Genomic DNA, 19290 nt, shown 5'->3' on the forward strand with positions numbered 1-19290 from the left:
GTCAACTAAGTGACAATACACACAGATGCCTCGTTACAAGTTGGGAGGACTTTGGGAGGATCACCATGTGGCAAAGGTGTTTTCTCTGAGGAATTTTATATCAATTTCTTGGAGCTTTCTACAATGTCTTTTGTAACAATATCTTACATCAAGAAGTCGGGAACGTTCAATTCTCAATGATGATAATGCTAGCCATCCTTCAGATGGTTATAAGTCAATTTGGCATGATCTGCAATTCACCAATACATGGGGTCTCATTGTAATAGCTGACTCTCTATCAAGGATAACGACAGCCTCAACTGAGTGGATGTTGGACAACCAGAAGTGGAGGAAACACTGCCAATATCACGGAAATCACAAACTCCTAATATATGTGTAGTAACCTGGATTTAAACCAAGAAATATTAAAGACTGGAACAAGTGGAGGACGATAATTTTCCCTCCATTTTCCCAGATTTCAAAGGTTTTGAACAAGCTGCTAACCTTCAAAGGAACAGCTTACTTAATACACCAAAATTGGCCAAACAGGCTTTGGTTCCTATTACTACAACAACGGACGCTGTTCAGTTCCACTATCATCTGTTTGTTCTATCCCAGACTTAGGAGGAAAGTCATTTAACATCCTAAAGCTGAGAAGATGGATTTTTAAAAATATCTATCGTGAAAATTACTCACCCTGTTGCTAGGTGCCTAGTGCAAAAATTACGGACATCATCATCCCATAATAGGTATCCATATGGAAGATATGGTAACATTATATCCATACTGAGAGCCCAGTTGAGATTTCTATAGAAACACTTATTTTCTTATATACCTTCTTGAAGACAAATGCTTCTGTTACAACTTGGTATACTTGCTTTATGGGTTCAGGATTGACTCAATCAGCAGTTAAACTTCCCTTCTGCTGAACACAAATCTTCAAAGGCCTGCTTCCTGAAAGACTTCCAGTTATTGTCCCTGAACAAGGGGATCTATTAACCCCTCAAACAACCCAATAAAAGACAAAAGAAAAAAAATAAAAAGGTGATCTTGAAAATTGCAAAATCATTAAAGCTCGTGTTGGTGAACTGGGCTCTCTTAGACGGGGATATTGCATTTTCAAAAAGCTGACCATCAAAGAATCATCATTCCTGGCCAAGAATGATGATCATTTGTAAAAGGAAATCTATTCTTATAAGACATCATGCCCGGTTCAATTGCTTAGGGTTTACCTAGAGGTCATGGCAAACATTCCAGAGGGTCCTATTTTCCTACACCCTAGTACAAACTAACCACTCTCCCTAGAAGGGCTGAGAATGATTTTTTTCATTAAAAAGGCAAATCCACAGTCCTTTCCTAGGTCACTTGATATTGGAAGATTTATTCGTCGTTGGCCTTTTCAGAAATGTCTCTTTCAAAGAAGTCTCCAGTTTACCTGGTGGTCATCAATTAAATTATTAATTGTGCTAAACAAATTCCACTACACTGTGTATCAGCAGGTGGCATGGTTAGTCCTAACACCTAGGTGCTCGGCAGAAAACAGGGTCTTATTTGGTATGCTAACTATTGCTGGAGGAGGGCGACAGTACAACCAAAAATGCTTAGGTAAGCCACTAAAGAAAATCCTAAAATGTAAGTTTGTTTATAGTTTCTTCTTCCTTGGTACCAAAACCTGAAGAATATTTGGAATAAGGAATGGGACTTGAAATTTGTGGCTTGACCTCGGACCAAAAATGTGTTTTCCTTTGGGGTGTTGGGATTAAAAATTGAGAGCTTAAGCCTTTTTCATCACCTGTTAATTTCTTTGTAAGTTATTGAGACAAAACAAGCAACTTTGAACTTAAAAAAAAAGGATTTTGACAAAGGAAAAATCTATTTCTGGAGGGCCCGTGTCACCCGGTGAAATAGTCCATTCAGCACTTATTTCTAGGTAATTCCGTTGCTAGATACCAGAGAAAAGCTAAATGAAATGCTGGAGTTACTACCCCAGAGCGAGCTCCAAGAAATGGAGTCGTGTATGGTAAAGGGGTGATTGTACACAACACGGAACCTTATCCTATAAAGATTCCCAATGTCAAAAGTCCCAACGAGAGGTGCCGATACAAGCCCATGCACTACTCGCGGACTGTATACAAGGCAACACTAGTCGCATTCCATGTTAGCACCCACCCCACTAGAATGATGTTTACCATGGGAGGGAGAGAATGAAAAACAGGGGTGGGTCACCGGGTGACACGGGCCCCTCTCCAGAAATAGATTTTTCCTTTGTCAAAATCCTTTTTCTGGATCGGGTCCCATGTCACCCGGTGAAATAATAATAACAGAGAAATAAACATCATTCTTATGCTATTAAAGACTTAAATAGAAACGTTGAAAACTAGGAGAATTCTACCCTGAACATTAGTAAGGTCCTCTAAATTCATGTAATGAAAATAATGTAAGTGGTCACCGTCTAAGATCATGAGCTTTAGAATTGAACCTGAATAGGCTTGTATTAAGAAAATACTTCCTGCCTAATAGCAGACACAATGACAGTACCCCCCCATTTTTTTCTTTTTTTTAAATAAAGAGAGGACCTGACAAAATTACCCTGAGGTCCTGTCTAAAAAAAGCCTGCAAGGAGAAAACTGGACACAGAAACAGACCTTGTAAAAGGGGAGTACTTTCCAAGGTGACCACCAAAAATGAGGACCTTCAACTGTAGATAGAAAGTTAGGGTGAGGAATTTACAACACTACCCCTGATGAGGGGAAACCAAAATGATTGGTTCCGACAGACAGGGCAGACAGTACAGGAAAACTAACACTAGAAGCTAAGCTGATTAAAAATTTTTGGGACTTCCTTAACAAGGAAAGGTAAGAACAAGATGATTGTTGGTTACCGAAGCTAACTCCGATACATTACTCAAAGACCAGGAAACCGAATGTGGACGGAGTACTGTTCTCAGACGAACACAGACCTTAGGGATGAAAGTTAAGGGCCTGTGAGTCTGGTTCCAACAAAACACTTTCCTCGGGGCCAATGCGGCTGCATCATTACTGTAGCTTCGAAAACTATGTGAAGAGTGCTAGTTACTTAACTGCAGAACCATACTGCAGTAGAGTAGGATCCCTTAACTGATTTTTAGGAAAACAGTAATAACAGGACCAATATCAGTTTCCTCCTAAACTGTAAGATTCACAAAGACCACAAAGCCAGGACATCAGAAGTTTGAGGGGGCTGACGCTGAGGCTGAGTTTATACCAGACGGGACAGCTTGATAGTTTGTGGCTGAATTGGGTTGCAAACAGACCTACTTCCAGGCCCAGGAAAAGGTCACAAGACTACCTGAATGACGCTCCGTCTAAGGACTATTCCGACACCAGGGGAGGCCCTGGATAGGGAAAAAGCAGTGACCTTTTGGACCCCTACGAGAAGGGTGGCAGACAGAGGCACTTGTGTCTGTTGGTTATGGAGAAGAATGAACCATAACCTGAATGATGCAATTCGAGTTCCAAAACCACTTGTTTACACAGCGCACTATTGCTGTTTTGTTCAGAACCAGCCTAAAATGAAACCTCTTGGGAGGAAGAAGTTTCCCAAGGACAGGAAGACTGTCACAGCCCTCCAAAGCGTTGATATGGAACTGCCGGAACGTGACCGACTAAGTTCCATGTACTTCACTGGGCCAAAAATATCCACCCCACCTGCCCAGAGAGGTGACGGTGTGGAATACTGAGGCCGGAGGGGAAGGCTGAGAGGAACTGACTTCGATAAGCTCTGACAGTTGTGCAAGGCCAGAGGCCACTATTCAAACAGGAGGAATCAAGGAGACACGTCCCTGACTCCGCCATACCCCGGTTATAAACTCCAGCTTTGACTTCAGAAGGAGAACCGTCACTGAAGCAAACTGGAGAGCCCAAGACCTTTTCTTGGGCACGGCGAGAGGTATGCTTGAGTTGATGAAATGATAGGTTGCCCTTGCTATCTCTTTCCACTTCCACTGGATTCACAACTACTGAAGGCTACCCTCCTGAATCAGGTGGGATTCCTTCCTGTGTTACTTAGAAGCCCAAAGACTCTAGAAACCGATTATAATGACCGGCACCCTCAGGCAATTCCCGACGCTGGGTGCCCAAATGAGCCAGGCAACTAGATATGCAGCTAGCATAACCTCCTAATACCGGAGCTGTTGAACTACGGTATTGTTCAAACTGGCAAAGATTCTGGGGCTGCATTGAGGAGGGCATGAACCTGAAGGGGTACGCCTGCTCCCGAGTCTGAATCCCAAGAAGGGATAGAACCTTTCTGCAACCAAGATGTGAAAGGAAGCATCGGAAAGGTCTATAGAGGTGGTTACGGCTCCATGGAGCAGTAGGATCCGAACCTACAAGACTGTAAGCAACCGAGACTTGCCGCATTGAATGAGGAAAACAAACGGGACACGCCCGGAAAAATTTTCCAGTGGAAGGGAACTTCCTTGGCAGACTGAAAAAGCCTGACAGGCCATTCACAAAGTCCCCCAGAATCCTGGCCGGAGGCTGATTGAACCTGATTGGGGAGGGGACAAACAGTCCAGCTCCACCCCGGGCCTTGATAACTATACTCTGGGCCCAGGGACTGAAGTTCCAGTGGCCCCGAAAATGGTACAGCCTCCCACCCATATGAGAAATACTACTGGGAGGAGGCTTGATTGCCTCCCCTGAAGCGTATGCCTTCCCAATTTCTCGGAGAGGAGCAGGATGCTTCCCTGCTCCTATGATAACCCCGAGGGTCAGAGCCTCTGGCCAGAATGTCTAGTGAAAATTCTTTCCTTAGGTTTTCGTATGAAGCAAAGAAAAACCGGCGGAGGCACATGGGGGAGGCAGAGACACACGGGGGTGTTACAAGGGGCTGATGTGTTGGCTGAACCCGCACACATCGAGGTGGAGGCTGGGAGTGAGAGGCTGACGGCTGTCCAGGGGCAGGAACCTGAAGAGCCTGCACCACCGCCTGAGCAGGGGGCTCTTGAACTACATGAACTTCTTGCCGGACTTGGGACAGGGCCCGGCAAGATCAGATTGTTTCTGCTCGTAAGGTAGACACCCATGAGAACAGAGGCTCTGATTAACATTAGTAGCCCCGGACAGACCGTAACAACGCCCACCTGGGGAAAAGATTAATTCTCCAGGTGAAACTGTTCATAAGACTTTTCGGCTCAAGGCGGAACGTGGCTGGCGAAAAATGTGTTTTCAGCTGTCCATCCGGACTGATGAAATAAAGCGGGACCTGCAGAAAACCTGACAAGAGAGATTTTATCAGGACCGGAAACAACGAACCGCCATTATATACCACAGACATTGTTTCTGTTAAAGTCAAAGAGTTCCAGGACCTGGCAAGCCTGTCTTTACACCCTGTTTCAGCTTCCGGGAATTGACTCCGGAAGCTTAGGGAGCTGTACGCTGAATAAATTAGAAGCGTAGTCCGGGGTTAGAAGATTCATTGTGAACGTATCTGTGATATCTGTCTCCCGGAAATGCCTCAGCGGTTTATTTTCAAAACAAGCCTGTTGATAAGAGGGGCTACATTCGGAGCACAAGGGGTAGGAAACAGGCTCTCAAAGAGAGCACGGTAAGACCCCACAGCTGGCGTGAACTTGGAATTCTCCGCCTGCCACTCCGTTAGAGTTCTCAACGGAGACGATGTGCCCAGCCCCTAGGGGAAGATGAGGGCTCACTTATGGATCTTGCCAGACAGATGCCATGCTCCTTCTGACAGTCTGGTAAAACCCGGATAAGGGGATACCAGACCGGAAGGGAAGAAATGCCCTTCCACCAACCTCCGTGTGCCCACACCCCGACAGGAGGGTGCCTTCATGCTGGGAAGCATAAAGGGTTAGGCACCAAGATTCCCCAGACTGGAGGGGAAAAGAGGTGGAGGTGTCCGAACGATAGAATTCCGGAACGGAGCAGGATTTAACAGGTGATCCATTGATAATGAGTCTTGAGATTAATCTCTTTGGGATTTAAGCTCCTGGGAAAGGGAAGGCATGGACCATGAGGTAGATAGATAGTTTGATAGGTTGTCAATGACCCTCATATCGAGCTCCTTATAAGGAGACCCGTAAAAAGAGTTTTCAACAAAGGAAGGAGGGGGGTAACCTTGCCTTGCTTTGCTTGGGCGTGTCCCTTTCCAGAAGACGAGGCCAAACTCGTAGATGGCACCGGATTAGAGATCCGAGACGCCTCGAGGGGGCCCCGGAGCGGGTCTTCTTGGTTTAAAAAGGTTTTTTTTTTGACTGATTTCACCTTAGGGACGGTAGACCAGGAACCGTCGAAAAGGGATGAGGAGCTAACGAATCCCTAAAGGAAAAGTTTGCCTCACCTAATTCTGAGCTAAGCGGAAAAGGTTTGTCTCACTTATTCCCGCACCTACTCATCGCTCCGGGACGATGTTCACAGGTTCGAGAACGAGACTGAGGGCCGCAACGTCTTCAGAAAACTCTCCGTAAACAGTTAATTTATTTTAAGAGGACCGAGTCAACTCTTGGAGGGTAAACAAAGGGGCAGCAACTTCTTCAGCAACTGACATTGAGAACTGGGTTATATAGGAAAGGAACATTACAAATGTCCAAGGAAAAAGGACGATAGGAATTTTATATGAAACCTACCGTTTCGCCGAGAAGCTGCTGACCCCGGACTAGAGGGTGCGGAGGAAAGAGTTAGGCGAGACTTGAAAGCCGACCTCCAGGAGGGGGAAAATTAGGACCCCAAACACCGGAGGAGCAACTATTAATAAGTCATATGAGACGGAGTTTGGCGGAGAAAAACCGATAGGTGTATATGAAACCTACCGATTAACGAGAATCCGCCCGGAGACGGAGTTTGGCGGAGGGAAATCGATAGGGTGTATATGAAACCTACCGATTCACCGAGAATCTCGCCCGGAGAGAGCCCAAACACCGAAAGAGCGACTATTAATAAGCCATATGAGGCGGAGTTTGACGGAGGTAAAACCAACAGGTGTATATGAAACCTACGGATTCATCAGGTAGCCTGCTCGGATAGAGCATAGCATACAACGCAACCTGCCGGGTGCCAAACGACTAATAATAAGCCATATGAGGCGGCGTTTGGCGGAGATAAAACCGACAGGTGTAAATAAAACCTACGGATTCATCAAGTAGCCTGCTCGGAGAGAGCATAGCATACTTTACAACCTTCCGAGTCAAAAATAAGTCACATGAGGCGGAGTTTGGCGGAGATAAAACCGACAGGTGTATATAAAACCTACGGGTTCATCAAGAAGTCTGCTCGGGAGAGCATAGCGTACTTCACAACCTTCCGTGTCAAACTATAAATTCTCCAAAACAGACTGCGCACCGGAATGGGAGCTATAGACTCCGTGACCGCTGGTTTGTTGCAGGATAGCGGAGCATTCCTGCACTTGACAAAACCAGCTGAAAACGTATGAGAGAAATGGGCATGCTGGAACGGATGCCGGAGCAGAGTACAGTAGCAGCCGACTTAGCCTAGTCAGACCAGGAAAACCCCGGAGAAAACCGGAGAGAAAACCGGGCTAACAGGACAAAACTCATAGACATAAAAACAGAGTCAACGGAACATTCCGGAGCGACCATGTTTTAACAAAATACAAACATAGTGGGAAGGTTATGAACTGTTCGGAAGTGGGCGCACTCAGAGCCAAGAGAGGAAAACCCCGGAGGAGGATATCCTGAACGAAGTGATAGCGGTGGGGAATAAACGCCGACCGCTAAACACTAAAACCGCCGGAGCAGTAAGCAAGGAGAGCGCCTATAAAAATTGTTTATTGTCATTTCTTGTACAACAAGATCAAAGGAAAACGAAAACACCGAACAGGTAGTAGCAAAAATGGACAGGTAGGGGAACGCTGAAAGTAAATAAAACAGAAGACAGTTAGGTGGAAACGCTAACTGGCCTCGTATGAGATCCCAACAGTGAGGTGCGAACATGTAGGAAGCACCACGAAGGGAAACAGTCGACGTAAAAAGGAAGGGGAGGGAAGGATAGGCCAGGAGGTTGGTAACCCAAAGAAGCGACCAGGGGTGGGACAGCACTCCCCGGGCGCCCAGAGATCCTCATAGATCCCCTCGCTATGTGAGCTGTGTTGCACGACAAGAGCGAGAGAAAAGGAGAGGAAGGGCAAAAACCTCTACGGCCAGGAGAGCAAAGAAAGGTAAAAGGAGTGTGAACAGGAGTGGGGAGAGCACTCCTGGTCACCTCCAGGTCCAGGTGGGGTGCCAACGATAAGGTCAGACACACCAAGGGACAATCAATCAATGCAGAGGAAGGGGATGTAGGCTACAGCACAAAATAAGGATAAATTGCTCTCAAGCCTTGGAAAGTTAACAAACCTTTGAAAACAAACCAAGGGAGAGAGAGAGCAAAGGATAAAAAGGGGAGAAGGGGATTCTCGATACAACAAAATAATATATATATAGTCAGTAAAAGAAGTGTGAACAGGAGTGGGGAGAGCACTCCCGGTCACCATTGGTAAGCAACCCAAAGAAGGATTGAACTAGGATAGGCTACGCAGGTAAACCCTCGCTATTCCAGCTTAACTTATTAGGAACATTAGCCTAAGTGAAAAGCCGAAACAGGGAGAGGGTGGACGTAGGCAATATATCCAAGCCAAAACCAAACAAAGGGAAGCACCAGACATAAAACACATATGTACAGAACGAGATCACAGACATGAAACTCAAACATACAGATCGAGACCGTCCCCCTTAACGATTTTTCCCCGAAGGGAAAAAGTGTTACAGCCAACCCCTAGGCTAACCTAACTGAGGCGATGCAAAGGAAGGAAGCCTAGGAGAGAGGGATAAAGGCTAACTAATAACTCAAAAAAATCATAATAAAACAAAAATTTTCTATAAGGGACATGTAGGAGGATAGGCAGGCCCAACACAACATGAACGTGAAGGGAAATGGCCGACCTCCAGTTTAAATGAAAGTGCCCAAAATAATCAACAAAATTCAAAAGCATCCGAGCACAAGGTCAAAACTTAAATGTACCAATGAAAATCATGTTCCCATAAGCTTAGAGAAGTGAGAGTCTAAAATAAGGCAAAATAAAGCCAAAAAATAAGCGAATAGGCCCGAGGGGGAACCACATAGCCTAAACAGCAAGACAGCACTTGACCAGCAAGGGAACACAAAATTCACAAAATAAACAAAATTATAAAAACAAAGTAAAAACAAAGTGAAAAAAAACAGTACCAATGAAAATAAGATTCCCAAAAGCTAAGAGAAGTGAGGGACAAAAAGGCATAATGAAGCCATGAAAACGCTAAACATCACTTCCGTAATGGGCTTGAGGGAATGGGCGGGGCCTAAACGCTCAACAACATCACTACCATAATGAAGCCACGATATGAAAAAGCGAATGGGCCCGAGGGGGTAGCTCAGTAGCCTAAACGCTAAACATCACTTCTCGTAGTAAATGGGTACAGAACAAACATAAAATTAATCAAACCCACTAAAGATAGGAATCATTAATTGGGAAAATATCCCAAACAAAAAAAGGTATACAAATAAATAACACAAAACAAACATGCCAACCCAAGACCAAGAGAGGTCATGAGATGTCGTGAGAGGAGATCGAGACGGGCGTTATAAATCCCTTTAATTATTAAACTAAAGGAAATTAAGGAGCCTCAATTGCCTAAAAAACAATAAAACACTGGTACTCAAGTTGTTGAAGAAGAACCTTGCGAGGATGCCATAAAAAATGCCAAAATAGAGCACAAAATAAGGAGCACAATGAAAATACATGTGAACGAAATCGCGGAAAAACCTATTTTTGGTAGTCGCTGTTGAGTCTTCAAAACCCTCCCACTTCCATGAAGAAAAGGCATGGGATTTCAGCAAGGGATCATCCTGCATTGACCAACAAAGAGTAATGGCTCCTTGGTCTTTAACGGGCCGGTTGTAAACAAGATGGTGGATGTGCATGCGCAATAGTCACTTCTCTTTCTTGCAGGTTCTTTTGATGTTGGAAAAACTGGGTTCAGCTTCGCTGGAGATAAGGGAAAGTGCCCTCTTATCTTTGAGTCCATTATATACTCCATCACATATTATAATGTTAATCATTATAGCGCAATACCTGGCCAAAAAAGACTAACTAGAAGAGAATTCATTGATATCAATTTGGTCACTGTGGAGCTCTGGTAGACCATGGAAGGTAACTCCATGAGGACTCAACAGCAACTACCAAAAATAGGTTTTGCCTACATCAAAACCTGTTTTTTTCAGTATGGAGATAGCATAAACAAGGCTTTTTTTTTTCAAACCCTGTTAGGTGGCACTGCCTACAAAGTGATTTTTGTGTCACACCATACATGTATTAATGAGTGGCTGGCTAATGTGCTGTATATACTCCTTTAAGAATTATTCAAAAGCTGCATTGGTCGTAGATCCAACTCTGGCTTGCAGGTACCTGATGACAGCATGATAGCTCTAGTTAATCAAGTGAATCTTAGCTGAAGAGTTCAGTGATCAGTCACTTTTCTTGAAACAGCCACAATATTATAGTTAAGTTTGGTCTTCATAATTGTGTACTGTAATGTCAAACAGTTTTAGAAAATTCCAATAGTCAAATACAAAAGCAGATTTGAGGACAAGATAAATCAAATATCAATGAATAGAAAAAGCAATACAAAAAATCTACTGAAGCATTTAAAAGAAATGAAACTAGAAAAAAATATGAAGAAAAGGCATGATCAGTCATCACTCTTTTTTTTTTTTTTCTCGTAAACTGTTTGACATGTTCATAATAATGAAAAAAACAATGCAAAATACTGTGCCTGTTTTAAGTAGGATAGATGATTGATTATTGATCTCTTCAGCAGAACCTCACATGATCAGGCTCAGCCAGAGCCATCTTGTTAGTATTGCATACCTATGAGCTTGATTCAGATTTTAGGTTACTACAATGCAGTACAGTAATAGACTACTGCTTAAAGGAGAATACACAAAACATTAGCCAGCCACTCACTAATATCTCTTCTCACCATGGCAAATTTTTAATACACACAAATACAAATCTGATATTTTACAGCGAATTCTCATAAGTCCCATCACTTAGTTCATGTTAATGTTTCAAGGAATGAGCACAGAAGTGATCTGCTAAAACAGGTGATTTCTCGTAGTTGGGAAAGTCTTACCTATCACGAAACTATAGATTTTCTTGCTTCTAATGAAATTTAGATCAGATCTCTGTCAACTGTGTATGAGGTTATGTAATTCGACCCCTAAAGTTCTAAGGTGCAATTCAGGTTTATAGGCTTTCCTAAATGTCTACCTCCCAAGTAAAGAGCAGGATGCCCATCTAGTCAGTACACATATTTCATCTGTTAATACTCCTAAACTGATGTACTTTACCTCTGAGTATCATTCTTAGGCTACACAAATTAAAGTATATAATGTTATCTAAACTAGGCACCTGCAGCTTTACTTAATGTTACTCAGAAAGAAATCATGGTTTAGTAGTAAGCATTATACAAAAATTTATGGTATTACCACATAGCAATGTCGAATAAATGCCACAACACTCTTAAAAAATTGTATAAGCCCACAAACAGTACCATAAGTAAGCATATTGTGCTTGTCATTTGCACAGATGACTCTGTGTAAACATAATTAGTAACACCATCTGTAAAGAGAAATTGGCTCCAAACATTCCTGAAGAGCTCAGAATTAAGTGATGGAAAGCAGACTTTGGTTCACATGGAAGATAGTAATGTCAGTGTGGATAACAAACTTAGTTCTCAAGTTCTATATGTAAATTAACACCATGACATTTTGAAAAAAAATGTGTACCACAAAGGTAACGTTTGAAAATTATACAAAACTACAGTACAGTAAACCCCCCCATTCGCGTTCTCACGATTCGCGGACTCGCATATTCACGGATTTCCTATGAAACATATATACACATTATTCATGGAAAATTCGCCGATTCATGGTATTTTTCACTGGGAAATATTCACTAATTACTGCATTTTCATATCATTTTCATGACTAAATGCACTTTTTGTAATAAAACTATTAAAATACTCAGGCATAAGCATTTTTAGATTTTTTTGTTTGTTTTTGAACTATCAAAATAGGCAGTTCTAAGTGTCTTTGGAGGGGTTTTAAGTATTCGCAGATTTTAGCTATTCATGGTGGGGTGTGGTATGCATCCCCCACGAATACGGGGATTTACTGTATACTGACTATTGCTGAGAAGATGCAACAAGACTGCCACCACACCCAACATACTGTATAAACAATCATCCATCTCCTTTCCCAATTAGAGCTAGAAGATTGTTTGAGTCACTAAATATAAATATACAGTTACCTTTAATATTAAAATCACTTCCTCCTTGGACAATGAATAAAATGAGAATATGTACACACTTAAAATATTTATCAAAAAGTTTTATATACTCCAGAACACCATAGACAATATACAGTAGAACATATAATCCAAAAAAGTCCACATTACACAATACGAGGGTGCTTCAAAAAGTTTATAGAAAAGGGAAAAATAAAAGAAACTATTCAAGTTATGATGTTTATTTTTCAACATATGATCCATCTAAGTCAATACATGTTTGCAGTGGTTGGTACCAGCCTTTAAGACCATCTGCATAAAACTGGGGGCCTTGTGATGTGAACCATGTCAAAGCAGCGTTTTTCACATCTTCAACTGACGAATGTTTGATGCCTTTCAGAGATTTTTTCAGTTTTGGAAACAAAAAGAAGTCACTAGGGGCTAAATCAGGACGATAAGGTGGATGCTGAATGATTTCCCACCGAAATTCACGTAACACAGCTTGCGTCTTGTGAGCGCCATGAGCGGGGGCATTGTCGTGATGGAAAAGGACTCGCCGATGCAGCTTTCCTGGACATTTTCCAGCAATTTTCTTAGCCAATTTTCTCACAACTCCTTTGTAATAATCAGCATTGATTGTTCTTCTGTTTTCAAGGAAGTCAACTAGCAAAATCCCCTTTGCATCCCAGAAAATGGTGGCTATGACCTTCCCTCTTGAACGTTCTGATTTTGCTTTGATGGGGCCCCTTCCACCCCTTGGCAGCCACTATTTTGATTGAGTTTTATCTTCGGGATCATATTGGTAGAGCCACGTTTCATCACCGGTAACGATTCTATCTAGAAATGCTTCAGGGTCTTCATCCCACTTGTTCAAAATTCCTGTTGAAAGGCCTACCCTTGTTTGCTGCTGATCAGGGCGCAACAGCTTTGGGACCCACCTAGCAGGAAGTTTGCTCAGCCCCAAGTATTCCACTAGAATTGTATAAGCTGAGCCAACAGAGATATTAAGGGTATCGGCAACTAATTCAGTGGTAATTCACCTATCTTTTTCAATCAGGTTGCAAACTGCATCAATGTTTTCCTCACAAACTGACGTGGATGGCCTGCCACTTCGAGGATCATCTTCAACATCGTCTCTTCCACTTCTAAAACGAGTTATCCATTTGTAGGTGGTTGATTTCTTTGGGGCATTATCCCCATAAACTTGCTGCAGAGCATCGATGATTTGACTGTTCTTCCAGCCTAGCTTCACCAGGAATTTGATGTTTGTTCTGGCCTCGATTTTGCTGGAATCCATGCTACTCGAGTGAGTGCTAACTTCAGACTACTGGTACAGCGTTGTTACATGTATATGACGGTTCCTGTTCAACAGGGATAAAGACTATTAGTGAAATAACAAGCAGTTGTAATGAAAACCAAATTCGTCCGTAAACTTAGAAGATATGGATGTTTTCCATGAACTTTTTGAAGCCCCCTTATATACCAAGGGATCTAAGTCACAATACGGAGTGGGATATGCTGCAGTATTCCCAGACAAAACGTATCAGTTCTCTCTACCAGATAATGCCTCGGTATTTACGGCTGAGTTATGTGCAATAGCATCAGCCATAAAATAATCAGAGAAGCCTCATGTAATAATTTTGTGATTTATAGTGACTCCAGAAGCACTACTACAGAAGCCATTCAAAGCTATAATAAGAAAAAAAACAATATTGTACAAAAATTAAGTTTTCACTCCATAAATTGTATAATAATGGAAAAAATATTGAAATATGTTGGCTCCCTGCCCATGTAAGGATTAAAGGAAATGAAGAGTCTGATAAAGCAGCTAAAGAAGCAGTCCACATGACAAGAGCAAATGTAGACATCCCTATTAGTGACTATATGATATATAAAAACACAAGCATTGTAAGTAAATGGCAAAATATATGGAATGGAGAACCTGAAAATAATAAATTAAAACAGATAAAATCCAGTGTTGGAAAATGGAGTTCATCATATCAGAGAGAGAGACACAAAAGTAATTCTTACGCGTCTTTGAACAGGCCACACTCGTTTGACACACGGACACTCAATGAACATTCCATGTGGCCCTACTCCCAAATGCCCGGATTGCAAAGTGTTGATAACTGTCAAACATGTATTGTGTGAATGTCCAAAATATAACTTTCAGCAATTATCAGATTTTAGAAATAGATCAATGAAGGAAATTTTGTTAGAATCTATTACATTTTCAGTGATACCAATTTTAATATTCATGAGGAGCTGTGATTTAAGGAGCCCTAGAAAAGAAAGGATTGAAAGTGAACATTGTAAAGACAAAGCTAATGATTAGTAGTAAAGAAGGGCATGAAGTAAACATTCAATCGGAAGATGGTACAGTTCTAAAACAGAATGATGAGTTTAACTATTTGGGATCAGTAATAGCAGAGGAGGGAGGTACTGAGAAAGCAGAGTGAAAGAAGCATGGCAAAAATGGAGAGAAGTAACTGGAATTGTTTTAGACAAGAAAATTCCATTAAGGCTCAAAATGAAGATTTATAAGACAGTTATCAGGCCCGTACTATTATATGGGGCAGAAACTTGGGCACTTAAGAGGAAAGAGGAGGGACTTGGAAAGAACTGAGATGAGGTTGGTGAGATGGATTGCTGGAGTATTGCTACTGGAAAGGAGGGAGAGTCAAGATATAAGAAGAATGTGTGGTATATGTAATGTAAAGGAGAAGGCTAAGGAAGCTCACCTGAGATAGTATGGCCATGTAATAAGAAGAGAGGAGGTGGAGCCAATCAAGAGAGCTAAGAACATCCTAGTGATGGGGGGGGAGGAGTGTGGGACGTCAGCAGATCAGATGGATGGTTGTGGTGAGGTGGGACTGGGCGAAGAAGGTGCAAGGAGTAGAAATAGATGGAGAAAAAGAAGGTGAGATCAGGCTAGAAGTAGTTAAGGCAATAAAACAGTTAAAGAATTATAAAGCACCAGGAGAGGATGGTTTATTCCCGGAAATGTTTAAAGTGAAGGAGAATAGATTAGTATTTGTCTTGAAGATATTATCCAATGAGATATGGGTTACAGGGATAATACCAGTAGGTTGGAAGAATGGTGTGATCATTAAAGTTCCAAAGAAAGTAAATCTGAGTAGGTGTGGTAATTGGAGGGGAATCACTTTGTCACCTGTAGCCTTGAAAATTTTCAATAGAGTATTGTTGAATAGGTTGGAGGGATGAACAGGCCGGTTTTACTGTAGAAAGGGGCGGGGTTGCAGTGATCAGATCTTCATAGTTAGGCATTTAATGCAGCAAGCTAATGAAGTGAAAACTCCATTAAGTCTTTGTTTAGTTGATTTTGAAAAGGCCCTTTGATAGTATTTCGAGACATACTATGGGAAAAATCCTGAGGCACTATGGAATACTGGAAAAGTTTGTGAAGGTTATCATGAACATACATGAGAGCACATCTTGTAAAGTGATGGTTGATGAGTGTTTGAGTGATCCATTTGAAGTTAAGTCTGATGTGATTCAGGGTGGCATTCTGTCTCCTCTGTTGTTTGTATTGGTCGTAGATTACGTTATGAGAAGGGTTAAAAGAGAAATGGATGCAGGTATACTGTTGGGAGAAAATGGGAAACTTCTTGACTTGGATTATGCTGATGATATGGTTTTGATTTGTGAGGGGCCAGAAAAGATGCAAAGTGTGCTGGGTTGCCTAGTGAGTGAAGGTCGAAAGGTTGGTTTGGTTGTTAATAGTGGAAAAACTGAAATCGTGAATATGAATACCGTATTGAAAATGCACAGGAGTCTCTAACTGAAGGCTCGGTTGTAAAGCAAGTGGGTAAGTTTAAATATTTAGGTACTTATTTAGATAAGGATGATTCTCTGAGCACAGAACTTATGGAAAGATTAAAAATGGCTCATCAGGCAATGGGAATGTTTAAAAATATTTGGAATAGCAGTTTTTCAGAGCCTCGATGGCTCAGTCGGTAGAGCAGCAGCCTAGGACTTCGTAGAGGTCCGTGGCGCGGGTTCAAATCCCCAGCCGACTGGTCAGAGAAGGCAGACACTTTGCTATCTGTGTAGACACCCCGGGATTACGTATGTAATCAACAGACAGGTTTGCTGAAAGCAAATGGGTGTTACAGACTAATACACACAAAAACAAAGCCACTCCAACATCTTCTAAAAAACATAACAGACACCTCACACGTCTCGAACTGTCGACCTAACCGCCCAGTTCTCCTCGCTGCTGGGAGAAAGGGAGCTTGGGATTGGTATGATACATGTACACACCATTACTGTGGTCTAAGCGATGTCAGGCAGGGCAGCCGATCGAACGGCCTACCCCAACGCCAAATCAAAAGTCCTTCAAAAAGAAGGCATCATGCTTACCCCATATAAAAAAAAAAAATGGGAAAAAGCACGTTAAAACGAAGAAGAATAGCAGTTTTTCTGTGCACACCAAAATCAAAATTTATAAGGTAATGGTTTCTTAGCATTTGAAAATACGGCTCTCAGAGGAATATTAAGAATTAATTGGAGGGATAGGATATCAATTAACAGAATTAGAGAAGTAACGGGGGTGCAGCCAGTCGATGAGTATGTTAGGTTCTCACGTTGGAAGTGGCTAGGCCATGTATATAGAAGACGAAATAGTACAAGATACACCGGGGTGGGTTGCCCTTGGTGGAAGAGGTAGAGGTAGGCCAAAGGACACATGATTAAGGACAATGAGGCGGGAAGCAAGAGACAAGTGTTGGGGAGATCTTGAGGAGTTAGCTTAGGACAGAATGTGGTGGTGTGAGTTCATTGAGGCCCTATGCATCCCCGTGGGTGCCACAGGAAATGATTGATTGATTGATATATCTTTGGGGCCTTGGCCACTGGTCCGGATGTGTAGGATAATGCCGAGTTCTGGATAATGGTGATCTTAATAACTGAAGGATTACTTGCACATAAAAGGAGATTTGCTGCCTGTCTGTCTGCCCTGTGACACAAGTTCCTGTCACACCTTTTCATCACAACTGAATGGATTTCATTCAAACTTGGTACTGTGGTAGCCCATCAGGTACAAACGTGAAGGAAAGGGGGAGCATCCATTTGTATGCTTTGCAATGTACATGAAAGGAAAGCATCCTTTCACAGCAACTCCCCATACACAGTTGAAGAGATTTCACTCAAACTTATCTATTTTTGCAAGAATTATAACGATGTCTTTGACATTTTATTCAGCAAAATGCTGGTAGGGGATATGTATTGCTTTAGCAATATTCTTAGTATACTTATCTAAAAATGTTCTTGGTTGCAAAAATAATTGGTACTGTACAGTTAACTTTGAATAATCATGCAAGTTGCGTTACTAGACTAGCATAATAGGTTTTATAGGGTACCAAATACTATTAGGAATTTTTCCCTTATGCCAGTTACTTATTGCTCATACATTTACCCCCAGTTATTAAGAATTTGTTTACAGTGTCTTATATTCCAATAGATATGTAATAGATACAGTAGTGTTTTATTTATAACAAAATTTATAATTTTTTCATTAATTATGGATTTTGAAATGTAAAGTTTGTAGCTTACTCCCTGGCTATTCTGTTCTAACATATGTAAAGGAGCTTTTTGCATTCTGTGAGCTTTCTCACTAGACGTATTTTTATTTATATTAATATACATTGTTTAATTTACTTTATTACAAATGTCTAAGTTTTGCGACTTTAACTTTTACAGGAGAGATTATACTCTGTGATCTGCGGACTGGTTCATCTACCCATAGAATTGTAGCACATACAGAACGTGTGCAGCTTACTCAGTGGTCTCCAAGAAATCAGCATATACTAGTGTCAGGTGGTAAAGATCAGGCAGTGAAGATGTGGGATGTTCGGTCAGCAAAGGCGTGTATAATGGCCTTGGACATGCATGATAACTCTGTGTTAGAAAAGAAACACTCAAAGAAAAGAATGAAAAAGATACCAGTTGCCCACAGAAGTCGTATTACATCCTTATGTTTTACCCCTGATGGCTTGTGGCTTTTGACGTTTGGTTATGACGGTGATTTGAAGTTGTGGAACTCGAGCACTGGAGAAAACATGAATGTGTTTTATGGTGAGACTTATACAGATTTAAAACGTGCTATGCGAATTGCAGTCTCTTCTTATACATATCCTGATTTGGTATTTGTACCTAGTAAATCTAGAATTGTTACGTACAATGTCCTATCTGGCGACTTGGTTAATGTTTTGGAAGGACATTTTTCTACTGTGTATGGAGTTTTGTTTAACCCAATGTCTATGAATGTGTATTCTTATAGCGGTGACAGGAACTTTATTACTTGGACTCCCAGCCAGTTATTTAATAATGACTTGAGTGATGAAGAGGAAGAGGAGATGCCTACTGTTAACCAGCAGCAGCAAACTACTAGAACAAGGGTGACTCAGGATACATGGAGTAGTGATGAAGATTGATTTAGTGAGCATTTGCACAATTTCCTCCTCAGTGTCAAAATATTTTTAATGAATGTATGATTTACAGACCTACTACACATGTGGGATCAGGGAATATTGCTTCAGTATGTTGCTTAGAAAGTTTTTATGGTCCTAAGGTGAATTAACATCTTAAAGCCTGAATAGTTGTTTGAATCTCAAGATTTTGTTCAAATTGCCATTTTTTTACAGCATGCATATATTTCTTTAATAACACTGAATTTTAGTATCGATTTGAAAATGATCAATGAAATTTCAGACTTTGAATGGTACGTACTGCTAGCAAAATGGTACAAGAAGCATGCAGTATGGCATACTAAAGGTATTTATAGCGTTGCTTTGGCCTCAATCTGGTTTGCTTTCTGCCTTTTACTATAAATTAATTTCCTCTGGTTTCATCTAGCCCAGCTATTCACATACTTAAACGGTTTTACACTCCAATCTTCACCTGCCATTATTTAACAAATCTTTTGGCCCCTCCATATGAGTGTCTAGAAGTTACTCTGGTCTGGTTAAG

At 41.6% G+C, this 19290-nt stretch overlaps 1 protein-coding gene across 5 annotated transcripts in view; it reads left to right on the top strand.

Moving 5' to 3' along the window:
* LOC136833122 (DNA excision repair protein ERCC-8-like) overlaps nucleotides 1–18917 on the top strand; it is a 232215-nt gene extending 213298 nt beyond the window's left edge. For all 5 annotated transcript variants that reach the window (XM_067094776.1, XM_067094777.1, XM_067094779.1 and 2 more), the window contains exon 5: nucleotides 18022–18917. In XM_067094776.1, the coding sequence (XP_066950877.1) occupies nucleotides 18022–18755 (734 nt within the window). In that variant the 3' untranslated portion in view covers nucleotides 18756–18917. The remainder of the gene's footprint in view (nucleotides 1–18021) is intronic.
* The last annotated feature ends 373 nt before the right edge of the window (nucleotides 18918–19290 follow it).

This window comes from Macrobrachium rosenbergii, chromosome 51, assembly GCF_040412425.1.
Source record: "Macrobrachium rosenbergii isolate ZJJX-2024 chromosome 51, ASM4041242v1, whole genome shotgun sequence".
Classification (NCBI taxonomy): Eukaryota; Metazoa; Arthropoda; class Malacostraca; order Decapoda; family Palaemonidae; genus Macrobrachium; species Macrobrachium rosenbergii.